Source organism: Ptychodera flava, chromosome 14 (assembly GCF_041260155.1).
Source record: "Ptychodera flava strain L36383 chromosome 14, AS_Pfla_20210202, whole genome shotgun sequence".
Lineage (NCBI taxonomy): Eukaryota > Metazoa > Hemichordata > Enteropneusta > Ptychoderidae > Ptychodera > Ptychodera flava.
Genome location: NC_091941.1, coordinates 35,097,141 through 35,113,751, shown reverse-complemented (window position 1 = coordinate 35,113,751; position 16,611 = coordinate 35,097,141). Strand labels below are relative to the sequence as shown.

General features: G+C 36.7%; 1 protein-coding gene across 33 annotated transcripts in view; it reads left to right on the top strand.

Moving 5' to 3' along the window:
* LOC139150282 (tubulin polyglutamylase TTLL5-like) overlaps positions 1-16,611 on the top strand; it is a 58,984-nt gene that overhangs the window by 23,507 nt on the left and 18,866 nt on the right. For 16 of the 33 annotated variants that reach the window (XM_070722565.1, XM_070722572.1, XM_070722570.1 and 13 more), the window contains exons 11-25: positions 503-604; positions 1,035-1,126; positions 1,518-1,625; positions 1,875-1,956; positions 2,249-2,310; positions 2,598-2,686; positions 5,022-5,048; positions 6,030-6,092; positions 7,755-7,790; positions 8,160-8,371; positions 9,332-9,394; positions 11,062-11,127; positions 13,522-13,685; positions 14,333-14,819; positions 15,594-15,744. In XM_070722565.1, coding sequence (XP_070578666.1) covers positions 503-604; positions 1,035-1,126; positions 1,518-1,625; positions 1,875-1,956; positions 2,249-2,310; positions 2,598-2,686; positions 5,022-5,048; positions 6,030-6,092; positions 7,755-7,790; positions 8,160-8,371; positions 9,332-9,394; positions 11,062-11,127; positions 13,522-13,685; positions 14,333-14,819; positions 15,594-15,744 — 1,804 coding nt within the window. Of the gene's footprint in view, positions 1-502; positions 605-1,034; positions 1,127-1,517; positions 1,626-1,874; positions 1,957-2,248; positions 2,311-2,597; positions 2,687-5,021; positions 5,049-6,029; positions 6,093-7,754; positions 7,791-8,159; positions 8,372-9,331; positions 9,395-11,061; positions 11,128-13,521; positions 13,686-14,332; positions 14,820-15,295; positions 15,408-15,593; positions 15,745-16,611 lie in introns of all 33 variants that reach the window. The other 17 variants (XM_070722571.1, XM_070722549.1, XM_070722573.1 and 14 more) reach the window with 15 other exon arrangements.

The window sequence follows — 16,611 nt, the reverse complement described above, 5'->3', positions numbered from 1 at the left end:
GCTGCAACTGTAACCTAACTTGGAGATATATCCCCATCATAATACTATCTGACAACAACTGTAAAACTATTCTTATTTCTTATAATACTTACCATTCGTCCTTGAAATTACCAATCATACATGTATCTCTTGAGTACTGTAAAATTCTTATCAGAAACTTGAGCTCAGCTGGGCTACATGTTGTCTATTCTCTGATATCCAAATACATTATCATTATTGCAATATTACCCATAATTTGGAGCCAGTAGACTGTTTTATAGCTATCATAATTGGCCCATTTAACTTCTGAGAAATGATTGAATGAGAATTCTGAAATACAAGATTTCTTACAGTATTTGAAAGTTAAGATTATTAATGTAGCTTCATATTCAATTTGCTAATTTTAACTGCTGCCACTACCTAGCTTTAAAATGTTGCTTTGCTGACCTAGAAGGTCGCTTCACTTTGCAGAAGTATATAGTAAAGGCTTAACATTGATACACTTGCTCATTGCCCGTCACAGGTTTGCCACTGTGCAGTATGAGAAGAGTGCCAAGAGTATCAGGAATACATGCATGCATTTGACAAATTACAGTCTCAACAAGAAGAGCAGTGATTATGTTAGGTAAGTCTTCACACCTGAGCTCCACTCCAGGCCTTCTTTGGACCTTTCCCACCAACCAGCCGAACTTAGCTACACATGTTATGTCTGGCAGTTAACTGTAGAAGACAACTCTGTTTATAATTTTAGGTCATAGGGCATATGGTTGAATATTATGATGCCAGGTGCATGAACTTGGAGTATATGTTGCATTTATATTTACACTATATAGTATATGTCTATCCTAAAGAAAAAAGTGCATCACCTGTATTTTATGAATTTTGTATTCATAGTTGCTCTTTTGTTGAAAGCAAAAAGCCTGATAGCTGCATACTATTACTAAAAAGAATTATGTGGTGATCCTTTCTATGGCAGCTCCTGTGTTTGCTTGTAAAACATAAAAGGAACATGTTTATTATATGTGGGTAATAACTGAGGTGTGTCATGTTCTCAGGTGTGATGACCCCAACATAGAAGACTATGGAAATAAATGGAGTCTTGGTGCCATGCTGAGGTATATCAAAAAACAAGGCAGGGATGTAACAGGTCAGTCTCTTATCATTCTTTGCATTTCCTACACATGTTTGGCAGTCAGTATGACCAGATAGATAAGTAGGGTTTTTGTCCTTGCCTGGCAACTATGTATGGTCAAGTTCATACTTGAACCACTTGACAAGTCATCGGACAAAAATATTTACTTAGTGATATGTGTATTCATGTGTGCCATGACCTAAAGAATGGGCGTGTGTGTGTGAGAGAGAGAGAGAGAGAGAGAGAGAGAGAGAGAGAGACAGACAGACAGAGACAGACAGACAGACAGACAGATAGACAGAGAGTCAAACAGACACAGTCAGACAGACAGAGATAGTGACAGAGATAGAAAGAGAGAAAGAAGAAGCAGTTCATTGTTTAACATAATTTGAACTTTTTGTTCCAGCTTTAATGTCCAGGATACAAGATGTTGTTATCAAGACAATCCTAGCAGGTGAACTTCCAATAGCCACAGCATGTAAAATGTTCATGCCCAACAGAGGAAACTGTTTTGGTAAGACCATTATTATTATTTCACAGAATCAGTTTATGTGCCTCCATGTTTTCTTTAATAAATGTAGTTCTTTAACCGTCGAAATCAAAGTGGAGGGATTTGTAACAAGAGAATACTCAGAGGCTGGAGTAGAAGGGCAGTGTGAATGAGTGGCAATTTAAAAGATTACCTCAAGTTGAAAGGTTATGTTTTAATCATTGAGGTCATAATTTCACTTTTGAAAGAATAATTTATGTTGTATTTTTACAGAGTTGTATGGCTTTGATATCCTGGTTGATGACAATCTCAAAGCCTGGTTGCTGGAAGTCAACCTTTCACCATCCCTTGCCTGGTGAGTACAAGATGACAAAAACTGAATCTCCACATTTTTGATAGCTTGGATGATATGACTCAAAATGAGAACAATGAATTGTAGAAGGAGAACCCTTATTCAAACTGACAAGACTAATATTAAGAGTAGCTATGGATTGTGTGTTTGAGTTGCTTGGACTACTGTTAAGTTTCATGTTTGCGGTTCTCACCAGTAATTCATTTTCACTAGTGGAGTACTTTGCCATTGCTGCCATTATGGTGTTCAGTCTGTATGGTTTTTGATAATCTTGTGATTACTTCTTTTCCCGCAGTGATGCTCCATTGGACATGAAAATCAAAGCTAACATGATCGCTGATCTCTTCACGTTGACCGGTAAGTATCATCTTCAATGCTGCTATTTTCATATTAAAAGCATGGTGGGAGCCTGATTCCCCAGGCTAACCTTCATTTTTGATAAAGCAAAGATGAAAAACATATTGGACAAAACAATATTTACACACATACATGCTTGACAACATAAATACTGGGTATTTTGACTTGATCATGGGATTAGAACAAGAAACTTTACTTTACAAACAGAATCTAACAAAATGCTAAAAAATGCAAATAATAATAACTAATGAGGCTTTAACAAATGTTTGTATTGAATTATCTTGTAGGTTTTGTTGCCCACGATCCAATGATGAGAAAGACACAACAGAGTAAACGAAACCAAGAACTGGCTGCCTCAAGTGCTCTAAGACAACAGGTTATATAGTCTTGACAAATCAAGCAGTCTCTTTTTTCAGAAAAACACACATTACAAAGTTCAAGGTTTTTTGACAAGTCATTGGGTACAAAGACAACTAATATCATTTTTCCTGCCATGCATAGATCACTGGTAAAGTTCTCCTGCCCTGCCTGCAGTACGAGGCACATACTGCCTGGATGGAAAGCATTCCACATTTTGCATTCCTACCCTTTCGATTGCAGCATTGGTTGATGCACTGTCTTAGGTGACAAAATGTGTGTTGGATGGGCCATAGAATTAAAACTTTTTGTGACAGTGGAAATTTATTGGTTCTTAGTAGTGTTTGGAAATGAAATCTGCAGCGAGTGGAAATAGCAACATCACTGCGTGAAGTTGTCCCATCCTCACAGCAAAACTTTGAATTTAGTGTGTAAAGCTGAGTGCCTGCATAATGCATGGGAGGCGATAACAATGACTGTGACAGGAAAGGACTGCCACGATGAAATTACTAAAAGTCAGGAATTCTGTCTAGGATCAAAGACAAATGCTGTGAAGATTTCAAATTCAAACATTGCATTGACACAGTTTAGCCAGGATTCATTAAATGTGCAGACCAGTTCTGTATTTGAAGCCTTTCTTCATGTACAAATACATCAGACATTGTACGGCGGAATTCTTGCTATACCTGTGATTTTCAGAAGGAAAGATAGTTCAGTAGAAACACAAATGAATGACACAATAAACACATTCATTCATGTAAAAAGACAGAACCATTTCTATGGCTACAGAAATTTTACCAAAAACAGAAAATCGGATATCTTACAACAGATTTTAGCCTTAAAAAATATGCTGCCCGAAGGAGGACTATGAATAGAACTTTATCAGTTGATCAGCATCCACTTTTGTACCCTGCCATCACTGTGTTTTGGTTCATTTTGGAATAATCCTATTGTCTTCTGTTGTAGACTGGTCCATCCTACATGAAGTACATGTAGGAGTGGACCCAGAAAATAATAGGAAGATTTCAAATTTCTGGTGATCATATACTGTAAGGTGTTTTAAGTTTGAGTAGCTGCAAGTTTTGTATTGCTAGCTGAAAATTTTCCTTGGTACCAGTATATTCCACAGCCTCCAGAGTCAATGTGTTTACATTTACATAATTATAAATATGTAAAAGCAACATTTGTGTAAAAATTGTCTGGGTTCAAATTATCAAAAGTAAATTTGTTTCAAATTGATATTGGCTTTGGTTTTGTATGTAATATGTTTTTCATCTAATGTAATGAGAGTATCAAATGTAAAGTTGGATTAAATTGAAACTTTATGACGACACCCTGTATCTCAGACATTAATCAATGACTTTCAACCTTTTACTCCATTTTCAAACTCACTTTCATTATTGCTGATTTGAAACTATTCATGTACACATATGACGAGCGCTTAGTGTTTACCTGTACAAATGCAGTATGGTCAGTCTTTACCATTTTGAAAGTTATGCTATGTGTAAGTGAGCTAATTTTACCACACATTTACCAAAAATTAAACCCAGCACCATCAAATGGTCATAACCTCATGATTACCAGTAGTTTGAGCTCTGAGCAAGATAAGATACACATTAATGAATTTGTAGTTTTAATGACACTTATTTTGAAGATTTTAGGTCGTTTCAGGACTTTCTCCACTTATTCCCTCCCAGTACTACGGGTAGTACCCTTTACACAATATTGCATGTATAGACAGATGAGCATGCCAATGTTGTAAAAAGTATTAACAGCATGCTAATAAAACAATAATGGGATATGGACTTCCAAATGTCATTGGAGTGATACAAAGAAATGCAGCTACTTGGGCTTGAAATGGTTGTGAAAAGATAATCCATAAAACAGGTGTCAAGGTGACAAATTAATAGACACAAGGTCAACAAGTGGTCATCTCTGATTTCCAGTATCAATCACGGCCCCTCCACAAAAGGGACCGTGTATCAATCCACTAATATGGTGTTGTGTTTGATTTAAAGGAGTTATCATATTGAATTCTAACATTGACATAATCTACCACTCATGAATGGTGTTATGGTGTTTCAAAGTATCAGATACAATATCACATAGTGTATTTGGTAGTGTGGATGTATAGGTCACTTTATCCCATGGAGTGACACTGTAGCTGCTGCATAATTCTAGGTGCATGCAACACCCACTAATCAGTAACAAAATAACCGTCACCACACTCACCGCAGCATGTACCACGTAGCTACCCACCCATACCCCAAACCCCCCTTCTGCTATCGCACTTTCTCACAGACAGATTTGCTACTTGCAAAATTACCACCTCTTTCCCACACCTTGACTTGCAGAAGGAGCGTGTAGGTTCAGAGTTTAGGGTAAGTTGTAGTGTGCTGCACATAGTTTGAAAAAAAAAGCACTAACAACACATGAATTTGTTCCACACTCATTAGCTTTTTGCGTGATGTTGTCAGCACAGTGTCTGTCCCACATGTTAGAATGTTTTAACTTTCCACAGTATTTCAGGTGGCAGATCTACGCATAGTTCAAGGTTGTCAGAAAACATATCATATCATCAGTACAACTGTTTCATTTTCCATATTTCTGACACAGGGGTGGCTGATGTCAATGTCTATTCTGAATGTAACAAAACTAATGTATGTCAGAGATTTTCATTTATCAAAGTTGTCTCACTATAATGCTGCCCCGATCAAAGCCAACTAAGATATACCATATTGTGGAGCTATACTTCTCAATGACATTCATGCAGTGTTTTCCGAAAGCTTGGAAAAAAACACAGGGGTGGTCAATGTACATAACGATGTACAATTTGAATATTCCTTTCTTGTGAAAATGTATTCTTTTATATTGTTATAAACATATGAATAGAATGCTCCAAAACTGTGACCAGGGGTGGCCTGCCCATCAAAATCCCTTCGTGGAGAACCAACAATATTTGCATAGTGCAAGCTCAAATGCTTCGAAAATAACCTCTCTGTAAGCACTTCAAAGCTGTCATGATGGTTTGGTCATGTTCTCTGACAACGTATCACTTGGTCACTTCCAAGAATGACAATGTTTTTAATTGTAGCACACTGTAAGATTAAAGACACCATGATCCATGTATACGTAATTGTCAATTGTAATTGTAAAAGATATCGTGTGGTGGTCTGTATCAGACCATCCATAATTATAACTTCATGAGGCAGCTATATCAAACACAGGATGAAGGACAAGGTGATGGAGACGAGGTGTTTGTATACAGGTGTTATTGTGAATTATTGTGAATTGCGCTGCTAGCTTTGCTGTGTTATTGCCACACTTTAGCCAAAGCAGGCGTTGGGTTTCTTTCCACACAGGACGACTCAAAAGAGAAAGACATACAACGAGCTGACAGAATCACAAAGCGCACCACTGCCAGGGTAAGGGTGCAGAAAAAGGGAAAGGCAAACAAAATTACTAAATGCTTTGCAGTGTGTGTGTCTGTCTTGTCTCGGCTTGAACTCACATTCTGACGGTTGCATGCATTTATTCTCTATCAACACATTGCACACAGAATGACTGCTGTCGTATTCATGTACCAGTATGAAATGTCACAGTTGTCACTATGATGTCTGATTCAGCCACAAAAGTTTTGTATCCATATTATCTTTTGATTGCTTAGTAATGGCAAAAAATGTACGGTAATGCCCAATTATCAGGGTTGATCCAAAAAGCTTGATACCGTTGACTATATCAGCAACTACACGATTTCATTTTTTTCTGAGTTCAGTTTTGTAACATATATGTCTGCTATTTTGCCTGAAATGGTAAGATTGTTAGTTTGACTGTTTCTTATCTAGAAAGGGTGTTTTGAAACAGTAGGGATGACTCAAAGAACAACAATTTTGAAAGCTGGATGAATATTATGTATCTTGACAAAGATACTTCATATCAGAAAGTTTCTGTATGTAAACAAAGTTCACTATCTAAGTTGGCAAAGAAAATTATGTTCAACATGTAGGTTTGGTAAGATTTGTCTCAAAGAGTAAGAGGCGTTTAGAATGAACACAACTTCAACAAGCTGACAGCATGGAACTTTTAAGCATTCACAAATACTCTCAGGAAACCTCAGTGGACATTTATTGAAAATTAACTGGTGAAAGATTGTGTACTCTTCTTTGCTTGCTGTGCATGTGCTGACAGTGCTCTTACTAATGCCTGGCGGTTTTTACAATAAGTCAATATGCTATTTGAAAACTAACTGCACAGAGAAAAGCTGAACATCCAGCATGATGCTTGACAAAGTCAGAGAATAACAACTTAAGAATGAATACACTTGTGCAGTATTAACACAATATCCTTTGCATTTGAATGTGTCATCACTTACAATGCTTGCTTTATATTATCCACAAGTGTAGCACATTCCACAAAATATTTCACACGAGATTTTTTGATGTGCTTAGTTTGTTCAGTTACAATGCCCTATTCTAGTTTATACAGTTGCAAAGGTCAATTACACCAAAGAAATGTTTGGATATTCCTTATCAGAACTGAAATTTTCACTCAGTCAATAGACTAAAAAATTTTCATATCCACTGTAACCTTAAATTTATAATACTCATCACATGGCACATTAGAAACCCCTGTGTGTATGACATGATGCTATAATACAAACCCCCTGGCTTTCAACCTAGCAATGGTTCAACTCCGGAATACGTGATGTGTTGTGTAGACTCAGTACGCCCAAGAGATCACATGATAGCGGTACAAACAAACCCACTTGTGTACTAATGCGTATGGAAATACACATGGGTTTGTTTGTACCGTGGTCCATTCTAATTCCGGGTTTAGTCTACAGTTGTAAAATTTGATCAGTTATTAAATCAAAAGCATAAGATAATACTCATCATTCCCCAATATCCAAAACCTGCTTTCCTTACATAGTTTCCACTTTATGACAAGGCGGAACATTGATCACATGCTTGCGAGTTAAATACACTACACTAATTCCAGCACAAGATGCTTCTTAATAACAAACTCCAGTGTGGCTTCAATACTTACCGTAATATTTTTTTTTCACAATCTGCAATTTTTCATTACAGAAGGCTAGAAAGGATAATTCTGATGATGGTTCCAAGGTATATCTCAACTACTGCAGCTATATTAAAATCTTATCAATAGCCATCTCACCAAGCCATTAAAATACACATTAACATTATGCTTCACGTTGCGGCTTTGATCATTCAGGCTGTCGTACACACATTTTATAAACAAGCTAAGAGGAGTGCAAACTCGCTTAAAGTTTAAAATAAATGATGTTTTTTAAAGAGTGTTTGTAACATTCATGGGTATACTATGTTATTATCATGCATTTATGGTGCCAATATTACCATGTAAGTTTAATATGATCATTGTTTAACTTTGTGTAAAATATATAAAGGACATAAATTTCACCTCGCAAAACTTTTGCTATCATGCGGACTTCTCACTCTTGCCATTGTCAACAGAGACAACGTCCACAATCAGCAGGCAGCGTCAACATGAAGAACTTCTCCTCAGTAAACTCACGTCCAAGCTCCAGCTCGGGTCCGAGGTCCAAAGATGACAATCGTCTGACGGGAGAAGAGGCCAGAATTGTCAGGGAAACAAAGGAAGAGTGTTCACGGCGTGGTGGATGGGTCAGAGTTTTCCCGTCTCCTGAATCATGGGAGAAATACAGGTGAGTGTTTTTTAACTTCTTCAACAAACAGTAACTCTTAGGATGATCTATGGGACGGTCTGAGATTGTCGCATAAGTTCAAAAAGCGAAATTCATTTGTTTATAGGGCGAGGGGGTTTGACCTCCATTCAATTAGTGAACTTCACATTCTTATTTTTATTTTGCCATCACAAGTTGTCTTTACATTGTATGTAAAAATGAACAAAAACTGCACACTTGTACCAACAAATTTTGCTGTGACTGTTTCCAAATTTTTTGTGTCATGCTATGGTTAATAATACTCAAATTTGATTGATTACTTTATGATGTGCATGTAATGTGGTCAGGGGATAGGTATTCTACAGTAGCAATAGCAAAATGCTACATTGTGCTCTAAAGCACACATCAACATTTCCCACTTTTGAACTTTCGTTTAGGGGGGGGGGGGGTTTGGGAGGGGGTTTTGATATAAACGAAGGAATTTCATTTCTTGAACTTATGCAACAATCTAAGATGGTTCCTAAATTGTTCAGTGTTTCAGGGTCCAGCCATTAAAGTACGTTGTCTGGAAGATTAATACTTTACGTGTGCACTCTACTCCTGTATATTTTTCTTTGCATTGCAATTCTTATTACTGGTACTTCTGTTAGCTAGGAGAATTGGAATCAGGGTAGACTGAAGACCTGTACCGGTACATCCAAGTTGCAATCACAACATGACAGAGATGGATAATTCACCCAAGCAACAATCTCTTTGAATTCTCTCAAGCATATTTGTGTGTGTTCAACAACATATTATTAGAAATTATAGTCATATTCAGTGAAGCAGTCATAATTCAGAAAACGTCAATTTTGGGAAATGTGAAATTTCATAACCTGTGAAAATTGTTAATTCACCATGCTCATCTGTTTTCATCGTAAGCAATGTCAAAGACACATTTACAAACTTTGTGTTTATAACTTTTCCGTAACATTTCCACAGTAATTTCTTGGAAAGCAGAACTACACACAATGAGATGTTACATAGAAGACTTTATCCAGACAGGTAAGTTTCGTTCTATGCCATTATGGCGTTATGCTGGAATAATTTCTGACATATTCTTCCATTAATTACAACCAATAACAAGCTAACTAAGTCTAACTAAGTAATGGGTAATTATAATTTAACATCAGTTTTGTCAATAAATAAATGACTTTTAAGATGTTCATAAATTTATAGTTTCATTATAGTTGAAATTATCGCATCAAGTATTCCCTCTTGCTTGGTTTTATACTTGATGTTATGTCAGCCTTCACAGATACGTTTACATTTTAATTGTACCATCAAAATTTGAGATTTCTTTTCATCTTGTATTTAAATGGAAAGAGGATTTCTTTCCATAAAATAAACGGTATCTGTTGCACAGATAATATTTCACCTGGAACTATAGACATTTATTTTATGCAAGCTTGGAGGAAGGAATTTTTGAACAGCTATCTTTATCTTCTTCAAAATTGCATATACAGTCCCAGTAAGTAGTTAATAATAATTGTATACACACAACTAAATTAGTACATTCTCACAAACTTATTTTAGCTTGAAAGTAAAATCATAAAAATAATGTTAAAAGATACAGCTAGTGGGGCTTTAATCTACATGTATATACAGGTATTATGGCTGGGCATTGAAATAAACAAAATGTATAAATTTTTAACCACGCACTTCACAAGGGTGATGTTTGTCAACCATTAAACTGTCATTTCAAAAAACACTGCTAGTGTTGTCAAGTTTCTGTCAAATAGTGATGGCAAATCAAAGTTGATTCAATATTTCTATGGTGATGACGGGTTTGTTTGTGTAGCAGCCTGAAATTTCATGGCCATTCTACATGCATCAAAGTATTTGGAGAATGTCCACACTACATTTTGTGTATAGTCAGTTGCCAATTCAGGTATTATAGAAATAATGGGCAACACCCTGACCATTAAGGTCAAGGAAGAGCCTGCAAGGAAAGCCAAAAATTAACAGGCAAGGCTTGCTGAGTCTGTTAATTTTGGCTTTCCTCTCACCCGCGAATTTCAAAAGCCAACAGGGCCCCATAATGTTGTATTCACTGAGTGACGTGCTGCGCTGTATGCGAGCTCAGTGTTTTTTGTCAATGTGTAGTGCAATACACGACGCACCATCACGTATGCTGTAAAAATTTTGCAAATCTGGAGATTTTTTGTGAAAAGTGTCTAACTTGGCCTACAACTACAAGTGCTTCATTTTATTTTGTTTTGTGGTTGATTATGATCTTTGTACGAATTACAATTTATGTTTTAGCTGTAAAGTTATGATAGTATGATACTGTGAGCTGTTCATAGTATTATTCATATTCACTGGCATGTAAACAAACCGTTACTGTGTATTTGTGGTCAGTCACATGGTTCAGCTTGACTAATTAAACTGCGACGGACAGGGCATGTTAATATAATTAACAATATACTCGTCGGTACTATTAGTCCAAAGATAAAAAGCAAACTGAAATCCATTACATTCTTGGAACATCTTAAAAGTCACTTATTTCTTCTGTCGTAATCTTCCTCAATAAATCTAAACTAATTCTGGTAAGGGGTAGAAATCAATAACATATGGACTTAGGTGTCAGTGGTTGTGGTAGAGTAGTATGAGGGGTGTTTTATCAAGTGTGTGCATCTCTGCGTGTGCTCCATCTTTCTTTGTCTCTGTAGTGTTGCAGCCAAAGAACTTCAACAAAAGTCACACCTCAACAGTTCTCAAGCTGTGACTCTACAAATGTAAGTCCAAACTCAGCCATGTTGTCTCACTCCCCCTCTTCCTCTCCTTTCTCCCTCCCCCTGTCCTAAAACCCTGACCATCTTCATCACTGCGACCCAAGTACAGTCGCAAACCGGTATAAGTACCATAGGTAATAATTTTTCATTCTGAGAAAGATTCATCATGTTAATACAGAAATATAATCATTGGTATAAAGTAATCATTAAAAAGTAATCATTATAAAATGTAGTTTAACCAACATTTGAATCAGTGGGCATTGACATATCAATCTCTAAATGTACAATCCCTAAAATTTGTAAAACATCTATAATGTGCTGAGCTGACCCATGCCTTAAGCAAAATATGAAGGACATAATCATCTATATAGAGTAATATCCATTTAATTTTTATGGTCATGACCTTCCCTTTCCTTTCCTGTGACCCACTTCTTGTTTTCAAAAGTCAAGCAATCATGATGATGTTTCTATAATATTGGTCATAAAAAGCATGGGAGATGGCTTTCCAAATACAATGTACACATTTAATGCGAAATAACCAAAAGTTATGCACAAAAATGTGGATTTTTCAAAGATTGGATAATAAAGTGCAATTGTTAGCTAGAAGTTTTCTGTTTTTATCATGGGAAATCCTAAATGTGTATTGGTCACAAAATAGATGTAAAACAATAAATTGAAAGGGTTAATGATGTTTTATCAAAAGATTAAAATCAGTTCAACTTCATTTCAGATGACTCTGAGATATCTGTGATAATCATGTACCACAACTACATTTGCATCTACACTTACTATCTCCTTCCATTAGGTATCATACCATGATATTGTATTCCCCTGTCTATGTCTGTATTCCTCCATTGTGTAAATTTATTTTCTATGTCTTTCTGTCATTCTCTATCCAGCTCTCTGGTCTACAGATCTCTGTTCCCAAGTGAAGTATTATCTTACTTTACTCCTGTACATGAATTTCTATCAAACCCTTCCACAAGCAACAGAATATAATCACAAGTCAGCCTGGCATGTGGAGTATCAAAATTGTTCATTATAATGATGCCATTGTATAAAGATAACATCATAACTAGATCAAATTTTGATAAATCCCCTGTCCCCCATACATTAGCAACGTAGTATTACATCAAGACATGAGTTATATACGAACATCATTGACTTTCTGCCAATGTATTAATAGGGTTTTAATAGTATGTAATTGTACACGCCTTCCCTCTCTCTCATGCAAACAGGTAAGGAATTCCTGTCTTTTTATGTCATGCTTGCTACTGCATTTGCTTTCTAGCAAAGTAAGCGTTGATAACTGACACCTAACATTAATAAACCTTTCAATGAAATATACTGCATCCAGAGTTGCTGTTCACTTTCAGCTCACAGACTGGTCTGCACGGTGCTGGTGATGCAGAGGAAGTCTGCTCTTGAGACACAAAGGTGGCGTTAGAGCGCCCTCACAGGCTAATAACCTGGCATGGTCACAAAGCGTCTAATTGTTTCCTTTTCCCACATTATAACCTGTTCAGACACAGGTTTTGACAATGCTGTAATCACTCTTTTACTTCTGAAATTTTAGTGACATGTACAATACTACCTTGCATGGCAACGTAGTAAACTCAATTATGCACATATAAAATGCATTCTTGCATTATAAGTTTTGGGCTGTGGTTGTAATCTGAACATTATGCTTGGGCCAGAGTGAAGGGAAAGGTGTTTCCTAGATTTTCATAGCACAACAACAACAGAAGCGGCAAGCAATCTTTGCCTTCCTATGTGAAATTGTAAATTTCCTCCATAGGAATGCGACATTCTGTGTCTTTCAACTATGAGCAAATATAGATATTACAAATTATTTTCAAACAAATGTATTTGCAAAGGAGATGAAACAACTACTTGTAGAACAAAATCACTGACAAACAATTGATAAATAGCTGAATTTCAAAGTGTTTCTGGCTGATTTTAAAACTACTTTAATTACGTGAAAAGTAGAAAGAATTATGCTGATGAACAATTCTTTGATCTCATGTGGCATTAAAACATTCAGTAACAACTGTTATGTATATTAAAGGACTGATAATGATAATGTATAGAAGGTTCATTTTGCAAATGAAAGTCTGAAAAGTGACCCTTTTCACAACTCCAACGTATTGTTCAAATCATTAAAGTTAACCTTTCGATTGCAAGGGAGAGGGGTTAAATCTCATGATGATGTCATAGGTCACAAAGGGGTCAAGATTCAAAAAGTTAGATAAAGGGTAAGTGTTGAAAAACAAGCCAGCAAGTTTGAACTAAATGCAACTTTTACAGAGGGATGGACACGTATAACTGCAACAGTTGCAGAAAGGAAATACCTTATGTCTTACACTATTATATCTTACATTTCTGTTTGTTTCAAAGGAGGTTGGCTGTTGTAAATGAACAAATGGTGGACCTCAGGAAAGATGGTATGATGCAGTATCTGAGGAAACTGACAACCCTTGACAACAGAACAGAAAGAAGAAAAGTCCGGAGTAACATGGCAAGGAGTCAGAAGCCTCCAAGCGGGAGAATCCACAGACAAGGTGAGATCATGGATATTTTATGAAAACCCAATGTACTTTTTTCAAGAGCATAAGCAACAAGAACATTTCATAGTATACGCCATACATACTGTAATGCATTTTTCACATTTCACATGTTAGCCCATGGATTTGGTATATTTATGCAGTGTTCAATGAATAGTTGTGCAACACAAGATGCACCAACAAGATAGTCCAAGTGCTTGCTACAGGCAAGTTCCTTTGACCAGGAAATGTAAGAAAGAAAGTTCAAACCTTTGTATTAATATCAGAGAGAAATGGACCTCCTTATGTACAAAAGTAAGGGTCCTTCTCTAAATAAAGAGTCTTGGAAAGCAAAGCATGGAATTATCATGACCCCTACCTGAAGGGGTCAAGTGAAACAAAGAGATGGGGTTTATTAGTATGTTGTTTTGAAGAATGTCACACTTTCGCTGATGTCGTTAGGAAATTTAGTAGTAATATAACAATGTGTGATTCATAACTGACCAGTATTATTTCCTCCTATCACACACAACAATTATATTTTCATGTTCATGAATAATTAAAGGAAAGTTTATTGATTTCAATAATAAGGGCTGTTACTCAAAATCAGGCCAGACAATCAGCATGGTATCAAATGATTACTCTGGCTTGTTTATTATTTGCAGTGAAAGAAAAAACAGTAGAGAAGAAAGAATCAAACAGCAAAAGCAAGCGAGAACCACTTGCACAGGGTGAACTCAAAGAAGAAAAGACAAGAAAATCCAGCTCATCGTCGCAACAACAACAACAAAAACAACAACAGCAACAACAACAACAACAAAGAACAGAAACTAAGACAGCTAGTAGCAGTGCAAAAGCAGAAAACCAATCATCCACAGCTACTGCAGCTACAACAACAACAACGACATCCAAGACAGCAGAGGCAGCTACAAATTCACAAAGAAATTCCGCAGCCAGTAGGACAGAGACAGAGAACATTGGTGAAGGGGATGCCAAAACAGCTGATAATGTCAGCAGGTCAAAGGCGGACAGGGTTCATGCAGAGAGTGAGGAAACTAGACAGGTTCTCAGGGAGAAACCACAGCCACCGCAAAAACCTCCACTGCCAAAAGTCAATGTTGTTGAAATCATTGAGAATGGCGGAGATCTGAGGTAAGACTTTCAGCCCTGACTTAGCTTTCTTGTCTACCCAACAGTGCAGAGAATGTTTTTTTGTTATTTTCCACGTGGTAGGATAATTCAGGATAAAATTCAAAATCACACAGACAGCACCTACGGTAAAACTTAGATAGGTGTTGTCTCATCTTTTTCCATTTCAGCGTTTCCATCTTGTAGCAATTAAATTTACCAACACATCACAGCATGTGAATTTAGTTTTTACGTACTGCAAATCAACAATGTTGCATACATAGTCAGAATGTACATACATGTATACGGACACAAAAATATAATTATGCACAATTCATATGACATGCAAAGAATTAATGACAAATGCAATCCATGTGATAAATAGTCAAGATGAGAGTATAGTTGTAATTTTTAGCCATTATTTCTATGTTGGAAGCAGGTACATATGTGTATGTGTTGCATGTGTATCACTGTACAGCTGTTTGATTCATTTTCTTTAGTAAAATGCAAGCCAGAGACGCGTTTGCAGCTTACCTAGCCCGAGTGCAAAACCGTCTGTCAGAGGATGTCCAAAGTGGCAGAATTGAAGGCGAATCGCAAACTCTACCACAGGTTATTAATGAAACAATATTACATTTTTTATACTTTTTTGTCTCTATTTCTCTTCTGTTTCTGTGTTATCTTTCTGCATGTATTGTTGCTGTCATGCATGTGATGTTATGTCTTGAATGGTATTTGTTTGTATGTATGTGTGTGTGTTTGTGTTGTGTTTTGTCTATGTTGGAACAAACCTCACAGCAAGCTTCAAGCAAGGCACGCCTTTGCTACCTACCTCCAGCGAGTCCAGCTTCGGCTGATTGAAGAGACCAGCCGTCCCCACAACCGAAGTGACCCTGGTGCTCGCAACGATGAGCAAATGGTTAGTGCAGCCTTGTGGATAAGCAACGAGGTACCAACCACTGTTCATCATCCACTATGCACTGCCAGCAATCCATCTAGCTTTAGCCACAGACCATCAGGGAAGATTTCTAAGTCTTTCAAAAAAAAAAATCAGTTCACCGCTTCAAAACAAGCATATTCCCCATATGCAGCCCTTTCACCATCACCGCTGCTATCTGAGTGTGGCTTTCTGCAGTGAATATAGAACACCTTGTAACTGATGTTAAATGCTCACTGTTTTCCCCCACTTTACATGTATGTTAAAAAGAAATGAAAGCTAAGTCAGTTTCACACGGTCAGTGAAGCTATGACTTCAGCTGTTCTTACATCAGCTGCATGGTATTCACCAATCATTTTGCTGGCTGAACTTTGGATGATAATAGTTAATGGTACAGTTTACTTAATATTGAAAATAAGTACTGAATTATGGAGTAATGGATGGTGTGACATAAGTTTCCTATAAGTGAAGAATAGTTCCACCGCTGTTTTCTCATTTGTTCTATTATTAATGTAAAACACTTTGGTTAGCAGCATGCTTTTTAAGCGATCATAGCATGGCTTGTTTTATCAAATAGCAAAATCATGGCATACTTCATAGTGCACGGAAGTGATTCTATCATCATACGCTGTAGCTTTGAACTGTCCAGATTACATCCACTGTATCTGGTAGACCACGACTATTTTGATTTGGATAGCGATACTCGTATTCTTTGAATATAATGAACTTCAACTTCCAGCTTATACACCCTGTGATACAAATTTACTCTTTGACTGCAAGTAATTTAATCATCACAGATTTTAAAAGTAATAGTGTTGTAAATATGTCATTTCATCTGTTATAAAAATGCCATGTCATGTAGCAGCATGCTGCATCACC